The sequence below is a fragment of the Bos grunniens genome, chromosome 23 (genome assembly GCF_055505025.1).
Source record: "Bos grunniens cultivar Pamir isolate PY7600 chromosome 23, Bosgru_T2T1.0, whole genome shotgun sequence".
Classification (NCBI taxonomy): domain Eukaryota; kingdom Metazoa; phylum Chordata; class Mammalia; order Artiodactyla; family Bovidae; genus Bos; species Bos grunniens.
Genome location: NC_141187.1, coordinates 32,160,432 through 32,180,157, shown reverse-complemented (window position 1 = coordinate 32,180,157; position 19,726 = coordinate 32,160,432). Strand labels below are relative to the sequence as shown.

Below are 19,726 nucleotides of genomic sequence, written 5' to 3'. Positions count from 1 at the left end.
TTAAATAGAAAGCTTAATGAAGAAGTACTGTTCATTATGAACTCATCAGGAATTCATAAAATTGCTGGAAGGGTTGGAGAAGCAGACTATCAATATAGGAAACTGAAAGAAATGGAAACATATGCTCTTGGATTGGAAGAATTAATATTATTAAAATGGTCACACTACCCAAAGCAATCTACAGATTTAATGTGATCCCTATCAAATTACCCATGAAATTTTTCATATAAATAGAACAAATAATCCTAAAATGTATATGGAGCCATAAAAGACCCGGAAGTGCCAAAGCAATGCTGAGAAAAAGAACAAAGCTGGAGGCATAACCCTCTCAGACTTCAGAAAAAACTACAAAGCTGCAGAAATCAAAAGAATGTGGTATTGCACAAAAACCATGAGGATGTGGAGAAAACAAAACCCTTGTACACTGTTGGTGGTGTAAATGTAAACTGGTGCAGGCACTGTGGGAAAGAGTATGGAGGCGTCTCAAAAATCTAAAAATTGCCATATGACCCAGTAATTCCACTTCTGGATTTATATACAAACAAATCAAAAAAAAAAAACAAACCACTAATTAGAAAAGATACATGCACCTCAATATTCATAGCAGCATTATTTATAATTGCCAAGATGTGGAATCAACCTAAGTGCACATCAATCAGATCAGATCAGTCGCTCAGTCGTGTCCGACTCTTTGCGACCCCATGAATCGCAGCACGCCAGGCCTCCCTGTCCATCACCAACTCCCGGAGTTCACTCAGACTCACGTCCATCGAGTCAGTAATGCCATCCAGCCATCTCATCCTCTGTCGTCCCCTTCTCCTCCTGCCCCCAATCCCTCCCAGCATCAGAGTCTTTTCCAATCAGTCAACTCTTCGCATGAGGTGGCCAAAGTGCTGGAGTTTCAGCTTTAGCATCATTTCTTCTAAAGAAATCCCAGGGCTGATCTCCTTCAGAATGGACTGGCTGGATCTCCTTGCAGTCCAAGGGACTCTCAAGAGTCTTCTCCAACACCACACTTCAAAAGCATCAATTCTTCGGCACTCAGCCTTCTTCACAGTCCAACTCTCACATCCATACATGACCACAGGAAAAACCCTAGCCTTGACTAGACGAACCTTTGCTGGAAAAGTAATGTCTCTGCTTTTGAATATGCTATCTAGGTTGGTCATAAATTTCCTTCCAAGGAATAAGCGTCTTTTAATTTCATGGCTGCAGTCACCATCTGTAGTGATTTTGGAGCCCAGAAAAATTAAGTCTGACACTGTTTCCACTGTTTGCCCATCTATTTCCCATGAAGTGATGGGACCGGATGCCATGATATTCCTTTTCTGAATGTTGAGCTTTAAGCCAACTTTTTCACTCTCCACTTTCACTTTCATCAAGAGGCTTTTGAGTTCCTCTTCACTTTCTGCCATAAGGGTGGTGTCATCTGCATATCTGAGGTTGTTGATATTTCTCCCGGTAATCTTGATTCCAGCTTGTGTTTCTTCCAGTCCAGCGTTTCTCATGATGTACTCTGCATAGAAGTTAAATAAACAGGGTGACATTATACAGCCTTGATGTACTCCTTTTCCTATTTGGAACCAGTCTGTTGTTCCATGTCCAGGTCTAACTGTTGCTTCCTGACCTGCATATAGGTTTCTCAAGAGGCCGATCAGGTGGTCTGGTATTCCCATCTCTTTCAGAATTTTCCACAGTTTATTGTGATCCACACAGTCAAAGGCTTTGGCATAGTCAATAAAGCAGAAGTAGATGTTTTTCTGGAACTCTCTTGCTTTTTCAATGATCCAGCGGATGTTGGCAATTCGATCTCTGGTTCCTCTGCCTTTTCTAAAACCAGCTTGAACGTCAGGAAATTCACGGTTCACGTATTGCTGAAGCCTGACTTGGAGAATTTTGAGCATTACTTTACTAGCATGTGAGATGAGTGCAATTGTGCAGTAGTTTGAGCATTCTTTGGCATTGCCTTTCTTTGGGATGGGAATGAAAACTGACCTTTTCCAGTCCTGTGGCCACTGCTGAGTTTTCCAAATGTGCTGGCATATTGAGTGCAGCACTTTCACAGCATCATCTTTCAGGATGTGGAATAGTTCAACTGGAATTCCATCACCTCCACTAGCTTTGTTTGTAGTGATGCTTTCTAAGTGCACATCAATAGATAAATATATAAAGACTATACAAATACAATGGAATACTACTCAACCATAGAAAAGAATGAAATTTTTTTATCATTTGCAGTAAGGTAGATAGACTTGGAGAGAACTATGCTAGCAAAATAAGTCAGACAGAGAAAGATAATATATATCTTTTATCAGAGAAAGATAATATATAATATGTATGCAAAATATACATCTGTATATATCACACATGTAAAATCTAAAAAATAAAACAAACTTGTTACTATTGTCATAGCCATATTCTGATTTAAATATATATATATATATATATATATATATACACAGTGCCATCCTCACAACTGGAATATTATATAGTAATGAATATGACTTTAACTCAACAATATGGTTATATCTTAATAACATATTGAATGAAAAGAAACAAATATCAGAGTATCTTTGAGACAATGCCTTTTAGATCAAAACCAACTAAAATTAAAAGCATATACTTTTCGTTCATGAGTATGCACCAAACAGAACTATCTTTTCAATAAATCAGATCAGATCAGCCGCTCAGTCGTGTCCGACTCTCTGCGACCCCATGAATCGCAGCACGCCAGGCCTCCCTGTCCATCACCAACTCCCAGAGTTCACTGAGACTAGACACAAAATTTGTAATAGTGATTAACTCAGATTACAGGAGATACAGAAGGAAACAAGAGAAAGAGTTGTTGTAAAAGTTAAGTTACTGTCATATTCTAGTTCTTATAGACTTGATGTATCTGCGTTGCAGCCGGGGGGATAAAACAAGGATTCGGAAAAAAGGTTTCCTGTAAATCCAAAGTTTGAACCGTTTGAACCGTTTCCCTGCTGCGTGAGCTTTCATTTCGGGGTCTAGACTGAAATGTCCTAAAGGAGATCAGTCCTGGGTATTCATTGGAAGGACTGATGCTAAAGCTGAAACTCCAATACTTTGGCCACCTAATGCGAAGAGCTGACTCATATGAAAAGACCCTGATGCTGGGAAAGATTGAGGGCAGGAGGAGAAGGGGACGACAGAGGATGAGATGGTTGGATGGGGCATCACAGACTCAATGGACATGGGTTTGGGTAGACTCCTTAGTTATGGACAGGGAGGCCTGGCGTGCTGCGGTTCATGGGGTCGCAAAGAGTCGGACACGACTGAGCGACTGAACTGAACTGAGACTGAAATGGGCCCATTAAAAAGTTAAGGATGAGGCTCACATGAGATGTAAAGGCAAGCTTACTGCTACAAAAAGGAGAAAAAACATCCCCTCCAAGCTCCGAGAGCTCCAAGACTGGCGAAGACGCCTGGGAAATGGAGTCCCAGACCCTGAGGATACCCGAAGGCTTCTGGGAAGTGCAGTCCAAAGTCAGCCCGTCTCCTTCTGCGCAGCCTCAAAAGTCTCTGTGAAAGGAAGCCTTGAAAAGTCGTGCAGCGCCGTCCTTCCACCGGAAGTGTCCGATCGGAACCAGCCCTGTGGAAGAGGTGAGTCCGGGTCTGGGGACCCAGGTGTCCGGTCCTTTGTCTCCTTTAAACACCCAGTCCCTATCATGTTCCCTTCGGGATTGCAACAGCCCTGTGACACTCTGGGCCTGGGACCTTAGAGGAATCCCGAGGAAATGTGGAACTAGGTTTGGCGTTGGGAAAGCGTTTGCGCCGGCCTATATCTGGAATGGATAGGGGTTTCCATAGTTACCCCGCCGCGCGTGACGTCATCGTTGAGCGCTGCGAAGGCGTGGTCTGGGGGACTGCGGGCCTTCCGGCTGGCTGAGATTTTGGGGTCACTGGGAAAAGAAGTGGCCTGACCCAGTTGGGCGAGGCGGGGAAGGGTGGCATCTGTCTCGGGTCGACTGCGTTCTGCCAGAAGAAACTGTCCCAGGGTCCGCCCCAGACTCCTGCTCTCCTTCTGGGAGAAGTAACCCGCCTTTTTGTACGAAAAGTGGGACAGCTCCGGCATCCTCAAGAAATTTATTCACACAGTAAATATTTAGTATTTCCTGTGCATTTCCTGTGTGCTGGGGATGCCTAGAAACTAATATTGAAACGAGTATCGCGTTTTCGAATGAGAGACCAGACAGCAAAACAGGAAAGTTAGTTGGAAGACCGGAAAGTGCCTCAGTGTGAGAAACATAAGGGGCTGTGAGAGCCTTCGTCATTACGCACTGTGAATCCCCTGTTCCACTCTGTGACCTCTACTGGAGGTATAGCCCCCCACACCTTATACTTATAACTCATCGTACACACCCGGAAGCTACCCATCCAACAAGAACCTACTATTCATCCAGCACTTTACCAGTTCTCCAACGTAACTAATTACTCCTTACTCTCTTTACCAAACCTCCAATGTAACTAATTACTCCTTGAAGTGAAGTCAGTCAGTCGTGTCCGACTCTTAGCGACCCCATGGACTGTAGCGTACCAGGCTCCTCAGTTCACGGAATTTTCCAGGCAAGAGTACTGAAGTGGGTTGCCATTTCCTTCTCCAGGGGATCTTCCCAACCCAGAACGAACCCGGGTCTCCGGCAGGGCAGGCAGACACTTTACCGTCTGAGCCACCAGGGAAGCCTAAATTACTCCTTACTCTGTTGTAATATTTGTTTATATATTTACTTAGCTCCTCTAGGCTGCCGCCCCTGACCTCGGGCGTGGGGTAGTTCCCATCTATTTCTGCTTTATTGACTATGCCAAAGCCTTTAACTGTATGGATCACAATAAACTGTGGAAAATTCTGAAAGAGATGGGAATACCAGACCACCTGACCTGCCTCTTGAGAAACCTATATGCAGGTCAGGAAGCAACAGTTAGAACTGGACATGGAACAACAGACTGGTTCCAAATAGGAAAAGGAGTACGTTAAGGCTATATGTGGTCACCCTGCTTATTTAACTTCTATGCAGAGTACATCATGAGAAACGCTGGACTGGAAGAAGTACAAGCTGGCATCCAGATTGCCGGGAGAAATACCAATAACCTCAGATATGCAGATGACACCACCCTTATGGCAGAAAGTGAAGAAAAATTAAAAAGCCTCTTGATGAAAGTGAAAGAGGGGGAAAAAAAAAAAAGTGAAAGAGGAGAGTGAAAAAGTTGGCTTAAAGCTCAACATTCAGAAAACAAAGATCATGGCATCTGGTCCCATCACTTCATGGGAAATAGATGGGGAAACAGTGGAAACAGTATCAGACTTTATTTTGGGGGGCTCCAAAATCACTGCAGATGGTGATTGCAGCCATGAAATTAAAAGACGCTTACTCCTTGGAAGGAAAGTTATGACCAACCTAGATAGCATATTCAAAAGCAGATTACTTTGCCAAATACAAACATACATACAACATATAACATACATAGTCCATCTAGTCAAGGCTATGGTTTTTCCAGTAGTCATGTATGGATGTTAGAGTTGGACTGTGAAGAAAGCTGAGCACCTAAGAATTGATGCTTTTGAACTGTGGTATTGGAGAAGACTCTTGAGAGTCCTTTGGACTGCAAGGAGATTTACCCAGTCCATTCTAAAGGAAATCAGTCCTGAGTGTTCTTTGGAAGGACTGATGCTAAGGCTGAAACTCCAATACTTTGGCCACCTCATGTGAAGAGTTGACTCATTGGAAAAGACTGATGCTGGGAGGGATTGGGGGCATGAGGAAAAGGGGATGACAGAGGATGAGATAGCTGGCTGGCATCACCGACTCGGTGGACATGAGTTTTGGTGAACTCCGGGAGTTGGTGATGGATAGGGAGGCCTGGCGTGCTGTGATTCATGGGGTCGCAAAGAGTCGGACACGACTGAGCAACTGAACTGAACTGAACTTGCTTAGCTAGTCTTTGTAACGCTCCTCCTACACAGTGATTGTAAAGCACTAGATGCTCAAAAAATGTTTACTAGTTTGAGGTTATTAAGACATTTGAAACCCAGCTTTAGGGAGAATATATAAAATCCTTGCAAATTAGATTATTTTTATCTAGAGTTGTGGGCTGTTTTAAGTGGATAAGAAGTGATTAAACATCTGAAGACAAAACTTTCAGCTATCTGAAGGGGTAACATATGTTGTAGAATGAGATAATGCCCATAAAGTATTAGGCCAGTTCAGTTCAGTTGCTCCGTCGTGTCCGACTCTTTGCGACCCCATGAATCACAGCACGCCAGGCCTCCCTGTCCATCACCAACTCCCAGAGTTCACTCAAACTCGTGTCCATCGAGTCGGTGATGCCAGCCAGCCATCTCATCTTCTGTCATCCCCTTCTCCTCCTGCCCCTAATCCCTCCCAGCATCAGGGTCTTTTCCAATGAGTCAACTTTTCGCATGAGGTGGCCAAAGTATTGGAGTTTCAGCTTTAGCATCAGTCCTTCCAGTGAACACCCAGGACTGATCTCCTTTAGGATGGACTGGTTGGACCTCCTTGCAGTCCAAGGGACTCTCAAGAGTCTTCTCCAACACCACAGTTCAAAAGCATCAATTCTTCGGCCCTCAGCTTTCTTCACAGTCCAACTCTCACATCCATACATGACCACTGGAAAAACCATAGCCTTGACTAGACAGACCATTATTGGCAAAGTAATATCTCCGCTTTTGAATATGCTATCTAGGTTGGTCATAACTTTCCTTCCAAGGAATAAGCGTCTTTTAATTTCATGGCTGCAGTCATCATCTGCAGTGATTTTGGAGCCCAAAAAAATAAAGTCTGACACTGTTTCCACTGTTTCCCCATCAATTTGCCATGAAGTGATGGGACCAGATGCCATGATCTTCATTTTCTGAATGTTGAGCTTTAAGCCAACTTTTTCACTCTCCTCTTTCACTTTCATCAAGAGGCTTTTTAGTTCTTCTTCACTTTCTGCCATAAGGGTGGTGTCATCTGCATATCTGAGGTTATTGATACCCGGCAATCTTGATACCAGCTTGTACTTCTTCCAGCTGAGCATTTCTCATGATGTACTCTGCATAGAAGTTAAATAAGCAGGGTGACCATATACAGCCTTGACGTACTTGTTTTCCTATTTGGAACCAGTCTGTTGTTCCATGTCCAGTTCTAACTGTTGCTTCCCTACCTGCATATAAGTTTCTCAAGAGGCAGGTCAGGTGGTCTGGTATTCCCATCTCTTTCAGAATTTTCCACAGTTTATTGTGATCCACACAGTTAAAGGCTTTGGCATAGTCAGTAAAGCAGAAATAGATGTTTTTCTGGAACTCTTTTCCTTTTTTGATGATCCAGCACTAGCTGGTAAACAGTTAACACGTCTAGAAAACATAACAAGAAGTTAAATTAGCTCTCTATATCAAAAGAATGTCCCAATAAATTAGTAAGAATTGAAACATACATCATAGCTCCAAACCCCCCTCCCACTTTCCTCCTCTGTCATTGCTAAATTTTTACCTCGTTTACACCCACTCAGACTCTTGTTTTCCAAGATTCAGTCTGAGCCTGTGAGCTTCATTTCATACTCTCGGAGAATTATCCTCAATTTTTATGTTTAACTTCCCTTTCCATGGATCTTATCTAAACTTGTATTTCCATTCCTAACTTCTTTCCATTAAATCTCTTAATATCTTTTGGAAATGTTTTTCTAAGTGGACGTCTCATTAGCATCTAAAATATGCAATATACAAAGCAATAGGAAACTCAAACTTCTTAATTTCCCCTTTTATCCAATAAATCAACAAAAGTGAGAACTTAAGAATAAATATTAATAATGCATGGTCCTTCACTTCATGGGGCTCCAATCCATAAAAAAACATTGAAAATAATACAAGATGATATGTGTTTTATCCACAGATGTTATGTGTTAGGAACCTAGAACTCAAAGTCAAGTTAGTGAATTCTTTCTCAGAGGTTTTAGAATTCTTAGTCACTCCAGTTACACCCTGTAAGCTGGTCTCACTATCAATCTGCTGTTCATTCACACTTTCTCAGCTCTTTACTCTCCCTTCCTTTTTGCCTTTCTGGATTTTTCTTATCCTTTATTGTTACGGGTTAAGCCCCACTACCTGTAGGAAATATTTGCACACATACACACACATTCTCCCTCTACCTCGGAACTATTAAGCTATTCAGTGTCTCTACCATACAATCTGTTCAGTACATCAGCTTTCAACATTTATCAAACATTTTCAGTGTGTGTCATGTGAAGCAGGTTTTGTTATTTAAATGTTGCATATCCATATGTGTTTTGTGTCATTTCTTTCCAACTCTTTTGCAAACTCCTTGGAAACTCAAACACTATTTTTAAAATTCCTTATATCTGTACATCAGAATACAGAAAATCCTGGCATATCCCGTATTAACCAGATCAGCATCACCATAGGCAGAAGGCCAAGGAATCTGTTTCTAACAAAGTTCTCACATGACAGGCAGTGAGCCCAGTTTGAATTCAGACTTTCTTAGAAATCACTGCCATATAACTTCTAGCCCAATGCTTTGCCGTTATAAGGTCTTAATAAAGTATATGTTTGTGCAACAATCAGTAGTCAGCTTGGTGAAATGTTTAGTAGAAGGACCTGAAAGATGGATATTTGCCTTTCACTAGGGCTTCACTTCTGAATTACTTTATTCAGTTTTTCAGTTCAGATGCAAAACAGACCATTCCCAAGTGCTGCTAGGACTTGAGGAACTGATATCTAACGATAAGATTCACAAAAGATTGATAAGCAGGTCTTGGTGCAGTTTATTATGCTTTATTGGTAATCTAATAGGCCTCAATATCTAGGACACGGACTGAGCCATTAAACTCAGAAGGCAGAGAGAATTGTTGAGACAAAAGGAAACAGATTTATCTAAGAACTTGAGAGAAGAAGCTCATTACACTGAAATTGTTAACCTCGGCCTTTAAGGAAAGTTGCCTGATTTTTATTATTTAAGAAATGTCTTAGTAATCCTAGTTCAGTGTTCTGAATAATTATAACATTCTAAGCCTGTGTTTTCCCCACACTTTGAGGGCAGTTGCCTCTTTATATTTCTGTCCTATTATGGTCCATCCTAAAGATGAACAATATATTTATCTCCACAAACAGCATTTATCAGGCCATTCTGCTCAGAAGCTTTCACTGGCTCCCCAGTGCGTAAAAGATAAACTGAATTCATGAGCTTGACATTTGAAGCTTCCTTCAACAGAACCTTTGTCTCTATAATTTATTTATGCAAACCTACTGACATTTTGCCTTCCCACTTGTGTTCCTACCATTAACCAGTTGTTCAAGGTGTTCCTTGCTTGTAATTTCCTGTTTCTCTCTCCCAACATCCTAGTCAAATTCTATCCATTCATCAGAAGTTAGTTTTTTAATTAAGCTTTTGCTGACCATTGAAACCTACTGTGCTGTTTTCCATCCCCAACTTACTGAGCACTTCTGTCATTTTTCTCTTTTTTGATGGTTATTTTCTTTATGAGTAATATATAATTTAGTTGCATGTGACAAAGTTGCCTTATATTTATACTGTCTTATATTTAATGTCTGTAATTTAAATTATCTTATTTTTAAAATTAAATTTTAAGCTGGTTTTAGGTGGAAATTATGTAACAGTTGTAAGTCCACAAAACAGGTATTTCAGTGCTTTTAAATGCCCAGCCAATTTTTGTATAATGGAGAATGACTGTTTCTGTGATGTGATCTTTTGTCTTCCTGAACAGTAATAGTAATCTTTTTAATCCCTCAGGAGAGTTCTTAAAACTAAAAAAGGCTCTTCACAGAGCAGAAGCGGGATTCTGATAATACAGTTTATTTCAAGATGGCAACTGAATCAAAGAAAGCTACAGCTCAGAACCTTCAGGAGGATGAAGGACTTCTGATAGTGAAGATGGAAGAGGAAGATTTTGTCTGGAGGCAGGGTGCTTGCTTACAGAGGAATGATCCCCTCAGGCAGGAGCTCTGCCGGCGGCTGTTCCGGCAGTTCTGCTACCAGGATTCTCCCGGGCCCCGAGACGCACTGAGCCAGCTCCGGCAGCTCTGCTGTCAGTGGCTGAAGCCAGAAACCCAGACCAAGGAGCAGATCCTGGAGCTGCTAATTCTGGAACAGTTCCTGGCTATCCTGCCAGGGGATCTGCAGGCTTGGGTGCGTGAACGTTATCCAGAGAGTGGAGAGGAAGCAGTGACCCTACTGGAAGATTTAGAGAGAGGCACTGATGAAGCTGTACTCCAGGTACAAAGGGGTTGGGGGATCTAAGACCTCCAGGATGGATGGAGTCCCACATAGGGAGAAAAGGACCTGAGACTGAATATCTAGTGAGCTTTATGAAAAAGAAGTGAAAGTGAAGTCCCTCAGTTGTGTCCGACTCTTTGCGACCCCATGAACTGTAGCCTATCAGGCTCTTCTGTCCATGGGGTTTTCCAGGCAAGGGTACTGGAGTAGGTTGCCATTTCCTTCTCCAGGGGATCTTCCAACCCAGAGATTGAACCCGGGTCTCCTGCATTACAGGCAGACCCTTTACCATCTGAGGCACCAGGCTCCCAAAGTGAGCTTTGTAGGAACTCTTATTTAGTTTAGTGTTTATTTATGGCTCCTTCCCTCTCTGCTAGGTACTATGCTACCTTTTACAATTGAGGCAGACTTAATTCTTCCTTCCCCAGTTTTGTATAACTCTGCAAGATTCTCTTTGGTTTGGGAAGATGTTTAATTCCAACTGGGATTCTCTCATAAGCCCAAATGTACTTTGTTTTTCTCAGATTCCAGTCTGTGGACATGGACAAGAACCATTCAGGAGAAAAGTGGCATCTCCTGGGCCAGCACTTAGTGTCCCGTTCCAGCCAGTGGACACCACGGCCCTTCATGGTTCTTCAGAACCCCAGCTCCTACTGGACTGTGGTAAGGAGCAATACTCTATGTGATGCATGTCCCTGAAGTGCTAGGACAGTAAACCTCCCTTCTCAGACTATTTTTAGTAACTGTAGATGGTCCTTTCCTTTATTACTTAATAAGAAATAGAGAACTCTTTTCCTTTTGTGTCATTGGCCATCCAAAATAAGAGAGAGAGAACTTTGTTTTTTATCCAGAATGTCTCCTTTTTCATTTGTTCTTTTAGAATATTTCTAAAACATGAGATGTTTTCATGTTATGAGCTAATTAACGGAAAGAAAATGAATGGGTTGAGAAAATGTCAGGGAATGAAAAAAGAAGCAAAAGTGAAAGAAACACATGCATAGAAATAAACATGTTAATAGGAAAGAGATATAATGATAGGAAAAAAGACAAATATGTGATGATACACTCATAAATAGAATATAATTCACAGATACATAAAACAAGATCCATATTATTGCCTTTTTATTTTACTTTTGGTTTCATGAAGCCCTCATGCTTTTATAGAAAGTTGGCCATACTTGAGCTGACTACCTCCATAGACTCCTCTTTGCTGTTCTAAAACTCATTGTTTAAAAGGTTCAAGGACTCAGTATCACTTTAGGTGCATATGGTCCCAAAAATAAACCTAAGAATAAATTACAGTAATTTTTAAGATTACCCAATTTCTGCTTTCGAGTTTGTTCTGGAAACATTTCCATCCATCTCATCTAAAACTGTAAATTTTCCCATCCTAAGACCAGTACTGCCTAACCCCTTCTCCTATCCTAGCTTATTCTAGACAAAGGAAACCCTATAAAAAGAGGGGCAGCTTTAATTCCAGTTTAATATGGTTTAATATAGAGTCATGAGTACAGTATAGATTGATGAGCTAGAAGGTAGGATTTGTGAGAACTAGATCATAAATGAGTCTGAAGAGCTCAGATGTGTTGTAGAGGAGATTAGGATTTCTAAGTAGGGTGTAAGAATGACAAGGTTTAGTGACGATTAGTCTGGTGAGGGTATTTAGGATGACTAGGAAGAATAGCCGGAGAAGGCAATGGCACCCCACTCCAGTACTTTTGCCTGGAAAATCCCATGGACGGAGGAGCCTGGTAGGCTGCAGTCCATGGGGTCGCTAGAGTCAGACACGACTGAGCAACTTCACTTTCACTTTTCACTTTCCTGCATTGGAGAAGGAAATGGCAACCCACTCCAGTGTTCTTGCCTGGAGAATCCCAGGGACGGGGGAGCCTGGTGGGCTGCCATCTATGGGGTCGTACAGAGTTGGACATGACTGAAGCAACTTAGCAATAAACGAGGAAGAATAGCTCTGAGTGAAACAAAAGGAGGCTGTTACAGTTATCTGAATCGGAAGTGGTGAGGTTCTGGAGTAACAGAAATGTAAAGAAAGGGAGGTATATAGGGGACATTTAGCAGAAATGAAAGAATTTGACTATCCATGAAAGATGAAGAAGAAATGGAAAGATGGATTGGATAATAGATGGATGGAGGTTTTCCCCACCACATATGCATACCTCAGAGTCTTTATAATTTTATTTTTCTCTATGCATCTATGTCTTCATATACCTTCTTTAATATGGTGCCTCCCTTTCACCCTCTAACAGTAGAAATATAGACCTAAACTTCCCCAAGATCCTTCTCAGTCACATTTCATAGTTCTCCTTACTTTGTTCCCCCCACCTCCATTCTTGCTGGTGATGATCCTCTTCCTGGTCTTCTCTACTGTTGTCTGCTCATCTCACATGTCTGTTTCCTCTCTCTGCCAACTACTGCATATATATGCTTTTACCAATTATTCTTTCTCTTCTATCCTCATCCATCACTCCTCTCATTTGAAAGGTCACGTTTTTAGAGTAGCCAAATAATGGCTACTATGTAACTATGATTATTTGGCTCCTATGATTATTGTCACTATCTTGGGTGTATCTCAAAGTTTTACCTTCTTTTAGTTCAGCAAACAGGTATTTTCCTCTTTATTTTTTCATCATTTTTTTAGATAACAAGAGTGAAAACAGTGAATCCATGCCAAAGCTGGACATTTATGAGAAAATGGAATCGCAGAAAATTGTATCAGGAAGAATTTCAGAATTTGTGTCAGAAGGATCTGCTGAGCCTCAAGACATCTGTAAGTCTGCAGGCAAGATAAAGAGGCAGCAGGAAAAAGACTCAGGGGAGTCTCAGAAATCATCATCTGCTCAGGATGCTGCTTTCAGTAAAATCCTCACCCACAAAAATACACTTAGAGGCGAAATAATAAGCCATGATGGCTGTGAGAGAAACTTAAATCTGAACTCAAATGAATTTACACACCAAAAATCTTGTAAACACAGTACCTGTGACCAAAGTTTCAAATGGAATTCAGATTTTATTAAGCATCAGAGAATTTATGCTGGAGAAAAAATTCACCCATATGGGAAGTCTCTCAAGAACCCAAACCTTATTAAACATGCAGCAGTTTTCACTGGCGAGAAGACCCATCAGTGTAATGAGTGTGGAAAAGCTTTCAGACACAGCTCAAAGCTCATTAGGCATCAGAGAATCCACACTGGAGAGAGACCCTATGAATGTAATGAGTGTGGAAAAGGCTTTGGGGGGAGCTCAGATCTTATTAGACACCAGAGGATTCACACTGGGGAGAGACCCTTTGAATGCAAAGAATGTGGGAGAGCATTCAGCCTGAACTCACATCTTATCCTGCATCAGAGAATTCATACCAGGGAGAAACCCTATGAATGTAGTGAATGTGGGAAAACCTTCAGAGTGAGCTCACACCTTATTCGACACTTGAGAACCCACACTGGAGAGAAACCCTATGAATGCAGTGAGTGTGGAAGAGCCTTCAGTCAGAGCTCACACCTTAGTCAACATCAGAGAATTCACAAGAGGGAAAACCTATTCATGTAAAGAACTTAAATTCATAAGGAAATAGAACAGGAAAAATATTGAGTAAATAATAAATATCAGTTGAGATGAATGACTGAAAGACCAGTATCACTTTATTTTCTCTCTCATTTTCAGCTTGCTGTTCTGCATATAATCTTTACTGCCATGTGTCTGCTTGCTAAAGTCAAACCAGAAGAGCAAAATTTGGGGGAGGCTAATAAATAAGTCAGGCTTCCCTGGTGGCTCAGTAATAAAGAACCTTTCTGCCAGTGCAGGAGACACAGGTTCAATCTCTGGGTCAGGAAGATCCCCTGGAGAAGGAAATGGCAACCCATTCCAGTATTCTTACCTGGGAAATCCCATGGATAGCGGAGTGTGGTGGGCTAGTGTACATGGGGTCGCAAAAGGGTCAAATACAACTTAGAGACAAAACAATAACAAATAAATTAGTTTGTCTATGGCAATGAAAATAGAAAAAGAGGACTCTTGGGAAATAACCAGAATTACAGTGTGGGGGAAAGAAGATTCAGGTAAAGAGAGCCTGATCATTATTATTAACTCTAGTTAATGATTCTCCATGAGAAGAGGTAGGCCAAGCCTCAAAGTGGAATAGTTTGAGCAAGGTACTGCAGAACAGTGCTTTTAAAGTATTCCTTTAAAAAATGAAGATACAACAAAACTAAATTAGTCATGTCAAAAACGAGGAGGTATGCAATGGTGGCATTCCAATATGTAAGCCAGACTCTATGTCCAGCGGTCATGCCAGGAAGCACACAACCAGAAGAGCACTTAAAGCAAGAGGCCATAATCCTGAGATTGAAGGAAGACAGGGAGGAAGTAGAAACAAATTAGGCAAGAGCTGGGGTTAGAGGTAAGGAAAGGTGCTCAAATTGAACTAAACCTTCGAATTTGGAGGACAGAGGCCATAATCCTGAGATTGAAGGAAGACAGGGAGGGAGTAGAAACAAATTAGGCAAGAGCTGGGGTTAGAGGTAAGGAAAGGTGCTCAAATTGAACTAAACCTTCTAATTTGGAGGACATACACAGTAGCATAACCAGGACTTTACTGCCATGCTGTGGAGGTTTGGGGCACCTTCCTGGAGTGGGAGGATAGTGTAGTTCTGGGGAGCTCTCTTGGCAGAAATAGGGTTTTCTGGCTACTAACAACTGTGGAAGAGGGCTGAGGAAGTTAGTACTACAAAACTAAGTCCTGAAACTATTTCATTGCAGCTAGCTGCTCTCTCCAGAAAAGCCCGGGAGGAGAGTATAGAAAGGGTTGGTATCTGAGAAAAGAGTGGAGAGGAATCTGCAACAAGTTGGAGCTCTATCAATGATTTCAGGATATAAAGGTGAATCCTGCTTTACTTATTTTACCTGTTTGATGAGGTACCTTTTCACTAATGTGAGAAATAAAAACATTTGAGGTCTAAATATTAAATTTCATGTTTTTATATGAAAACTAACTAGAAACAGAACCTTTACGTTAGAAATATGATAATCTAAAGAACAAAATTTTCCATAAAGAGGCTTTATAAGAATAGCAATTGTGTTTCAATGACCTTGAACTATAGGATCTAGATAACCCAGTATTTTGTTTTAAGGTAATGTTGAACTCATAATTTCTTTTTACAGGCACTATGCTGATGCATCCTATCACATGACTGTACATGTGGTTATATTTTCTATTTTATTTCCCATTTTATAGTTGAGAAAACTGAGCTGTAAAGTAGCAGACACAGGAATACATAGTAAACAGTGGAAGCAGGATATAAACATATATATTATTCCAGAGCCCTAGTTCTTAACCTTGACTATGTCAATGACAATATGACTATGGATATAAAATCAGAAAATACAGTACTGGGGGATTACCTGGCTGTCCAGTGGTTAGGGCTGGGTGCTGTCACTTGGGGCAGCCTCATTCAGTCACTGGTCAGGGAACTATGATCCCACAAGTCTTGCCGCATAGCAACACAACTTCAAAGCTGGGGGGAAGGGGTTTCTATATCATCCTTTTAGAAGACTAATTGGTGATACATTTCAAAATCATGGTGGCAGTGGGGACCTGGTAGCCTGGGCTGACTTTGCCCTGGAGGCCCCAGGAAACAACCACCAAGAGCTTCTTCCTACAGAGGCCAGGCAGTAGCCACTGTGCCCAGGGTTAGCAGGCTTCTGGCGGGCTTGCCAGGCCCAGGCCTGGAAAGGGGTAAGAGCCTGTTTCCCAAGGTTTAACTTCCCTCAGGGCTGCTATAAGATGCTTTGAGATGAGGCCAGCAGCTGTAGGTAGGGGCCGAAACTTTGAATACACAGCCGCTTTCCCACCCACCACCCCAAATCACACACACATACACACACACGCACACACACACACACACACATACACACATGCACACGTGCAGAGGCTCCTGGGAGAGGAAGGAAAGAAGACCCTCCTCCTTTGCTTCTGTCCTCCTCTCCCTCCAGCAACGGCTATAGGAAGTTCTGTCTTCCAGTGATGTTGGCAGAGGCACCTTGTCAGTGGGGAGTGTGTATTCACACACAAGCATGCAGACCTGTTTATGTTGCTAGCAAACATCTGGACATAATTTGATCACTTACTGATCATGATCAGAAATCTTATCTGTAGATTTATTTGTAGTGGAGAACATCAACATGCTTGATTTGGTATTTTTAATCTCATCACTTGTGGCCAAGCTTCACATTGTTTCCATATTACAAGTTGTAGTGTCTGTCTTACCTAGTTTATGCTTTCTGTCACATGTGACAGTTCACCAGAATTGTCAGTTTTCCTTTTGAATTTACATTTTAATGGTTCACTGAATTAACATTTTAGTGGTTCATTCGGTAGTTTTCAAGATGACTAGTCTTTCACCTCAGCTAAAGATTTCAGTAGGCATTTCTCTAAATTAATAATGATGTATTTCACCTTAGAAATGGCACCAGGGCTTCCCTGATGGTCCTGTGGTTAAGAATCCACCTTGCAATGCAAGAGACACCAGTTCAATCCCTGGTCTGGGAAGGTCCCACATGCCACGGAACAACTAAGCCTGTGCCCCACAACTACCAATCCTACATGCTACAGCTACTGAGGCCTATATGCCCTAGAGCCTGTGCAATAAGAGAAGCTGCATTGGCTGCAGTCTTCTCTATTAAATATCAAAGGGAACAGAAAAGTCTCCAACAGTGAAAGAAGAGGGCAACACTCGGGGCCATGAATATAGGCAACATGGGAGGAAATGTAACAACCAGGAGGTAGCTGCTAGTCAGAACTTTAGGCATTTCTGTTACCTGGAGGCACCTTAACACTGTGAGGCTCTGAACCAACTCTGGAAACTTTGCCATCAATGAATGATGCCACACCAGGGAACAGATCCTGGAGCTGCTACTGCTGGAGCAGTTCCTAATCAGCCTGCCCCAGGAGCACCAGGCCTGGATGTCAGAACATCAGCCAAAGGATGACAAGGAGCCAGTGATCATATTGGAGGATTTAAAGAAAGAACTTGATGAAACAGGACCGCAAGTGTGATTAAATAGGGGAACATGAGGGAATGAAAGTCCTAGCCAGAGAGAGAAGCATCCATACTACCATGGAAGCAGGTTGCAGAATGCAAGTCTCTACTCACCCTGACTGGATATGATAGTCACTGTGTTTTTACTTCCTCTTGAGGATGGAATAAGACTGTGTTCACTCTTTCTCTATTCTGTGCCCTGGGAATTGTTCTCTAAGATGTCTTTCAACGGTATTAACTCTAGTTCATTCATTAAGTCTATCACAATCCTACCATATCTTGTTTCCAGGCTGTAACCAGAACCTGTGAATTCCAGGTGAAATTTTTCCCACATTTGTCACCCATCTCTTTGAAGCCTGCTCCACAATTTTCTCCCTTGTAAGGTTCCCCACTGTGTCTGCTAGATGTGTGGTACTAGCTTCAAAGCTGACTTATGCAGTCACACAGTGCCTTAGAGCTCAGAAATATCCTGCTTTCAGAAAGTCATGAGCTTGGTTTAATGCCCTGTTGTCACAGTCTTGAAATTCTTAACTTTATCTTTTAACTTGTAGGACAACAGAGCATGTGCCTGAGCAGAGGATTTGCCCCCATTCACATGTAGCATTTGTAATCCCCCATGAGCACAGAATTCCAGTGGACCCATAATTTGTGGGAATTCAGCAAGACTCAAAGTGAGTATGAACGAGAGAACAAGACTACTCTGAAATGTGCCACTTTGCTGCTGCTGCTAAGTCGCTTCAGTCATGTCCGACACTGTGCGACCCCATAGACGGCAGCCCACCAGGCTCCCCTGTACCTGGGATTCTCCAGGCAAGAACACTGGAGTGGGTTTCCATTTCCTTCTCCAATACATGAAAGTGAAAAGTGAAAGTGAAGTCGCTCAGTCATGTCCGACTCTTAGTGACCCCATGGACTGTAGCCTACCAGGCTCCTCTGTCCATGGGATTCTCTAGGCAAGAGTACTGGAGTGGGTTGCCATTGCCTTCTCCTGTGCCACTTTGGAATGTGAATTATTTTGAGTTGAAATCTATCAACCTGGAAGACTCAGGAAATACTTTTACCTCTCCCTTAACTACTTGGAAGAATTTAGATAGGGAGCTTATGCTAAAAAAAAAAAAAAAAAAAGAGTTATTACCAGAGATGAGTTTTTAAATCTGAAAGACCTATATATATATGGCACAGCAAACACCGAGTTACCAAACATCTGCTTTTCTTATCCTGTAAATTACCCTCCTGCCCTTTGAAGCCCAGACCCCTTTCCATTCATTAAGTCAGGATGGCATATAAACCCCTCTTATTTTCAGGGCTCCTATACATACAAAATTTGATTTTTCTCCTGAGAATGTTTTATGTCAAGTATAAGACCAACCAAAGAACTTAGAAATGTAGAAAGAAAAAATTTCCCCTCAACACTTATTTCCTACTCCATTTACCAACTGAAAAAGCCTGCAGAGTGGAAGCATTCTGTACAAGTTACAGCCCATCAGCTGTTGGATTTTTCCAGAAGATTCTGTTCTCTCCCTGGGGTCCTAATTTTCTTAAAGAAACCTTTTGTGTTGTCTACCAAAGAAGTTTTGAAGCACTCATTCTCTGTGCCACTCACAACAATTAAACTTTATTGTGCAACAAATGAATTGCCACTCTGTTTAAGACAAGGGTGCAGGAATAACAAAAATGAAGAGTCTGACTTTTTTCCGGTAGTTTCAAGGAGTTCACTCACTCACTGCCTAGAATAAAATAATAAGGATTCTTGCCTAAAGGTAAGAAATCAAATTACTAAATGGTTTTTATTGTAATTCTTATGAAAACAGCATGTTACTACATGTTGCATTGTAACATTGCAGTGTAATATTTCCTAATTCGTGACAGGAGGGTTGCCCTTGCTGAAAAGGATACAAACTAGTATCCTGTTCAGTTCAGTTAAGTATCCTGTAGAGACCTCTAAACCCCTTCCCAGACACACCCAGGAGAGCTCCAGATATGCTACAAAATAACCACAGAGATTTTTCCAATTCCTGCACAGTGCCCTAGGTATACAGTGGATACAAACTAACCATAAAGACTTCCTTGAGAAACTTTATGCAGTTAGGGGCCCATTCAGTTCAGTTCAGTTCAGTGGCTCAGTCCTGTCCGACTCTTTGGGGCCCCATGAATCGCAGCACGCCAGGGCTCCCTGTCCATCACCAACTCCGGGAGTTCACCAAAACTCATGCCCATCGAGTTGGTGATGCCATCCAGCCATCTCATCTTCTGTCATCCCCTTCTCCTCCCGCCCTCATTCCTTTCCAGCATCAGGGTCTTTTCCAATGAGTCAACTCTTTGCCTGAGGTAGCCAAAGTACTGGAGTTTCAGCTTCAACATCAGTTCTTCCAATGAACACCCAGGAATGATCTTTAGGATGGACTG

At 41.9% G+C, this 19,726-nt stretch overlaps 1 protein-coding gene across 4 annotated transcripts; it reads left to right on the top strand.

Moving 5' to 3' along the window:
• Window positions 1-3,502: 3,502 nt before the first annotated feature.
• On the top strand, window positions 3,503-18,447 carry ZNF165 (zinc finger protein 165). 4 transcript variants are annotated; one of them, XM_086369775.1, is made up of 6 exons: window positions 3,503-3,624; window positions 9,786-10,268; window positions 10,793-10,931; window positions 12,925-13,053; window positions 15,042-15,160; window positions 17,872-18,447. In XM_086369775.1, exons 2-5 carry the CDS (start codon window positions 9,858-9,860, stop codon window positions 15,143-15,145), a joined length of 783 nt encoding a protein of 260 aa, XP_086225901.1. In that variant the 5' UTR covers window positions 3,503-3,624; window positions 9,786-9,857; the 3' UTR covers window positions 15,146-15,160; window positions 17,872-18,447. The 4 variants fall into 4 exon arrangements, with proteins under 4 accessions (XP_086225901.1, XP_086225900.1, XP_086225898.1 ...); XM_086369774.1 differs by lacking the exon at window positions 17,872-18,447 and having other exon boundaries at window positions 15,042-15,242; XM_086369772.1 differs by lacking the exons at window positions 15,042-15,160; window positions 17,872-18,447 and having other exon boundaries at window positions 12,925-13,902.
• Window positions 18,448-19,726: the final 1,279 nt, after the last annotated feature.

Excerpts from the sequence above, each read along its gene's own strand:
- ZNF165 (XM_086369772.1), top strand. The coding sequence starts at position 9,858 with ATGGCAACTGAATCAAAGAAAGCTACAGCTCAGAACCTTCAGGAGGAT. Across the intron at positions 10,269-10,792 it reads CTGATGAAGCTGTACTCCAG|ATTCCAGTCTGTGGACATGG; the intron begins GTACAAAGGGGT and ends TGTTTTTCTCAG. Across the intron at positions 10,932-12,924 it reads CCAGCTCCTACTGGACTGTG|ATAACAAGAGTGAAAACAGT; the intron begins GTAAGGAGCAAT and ends TCATTTTTTTAG.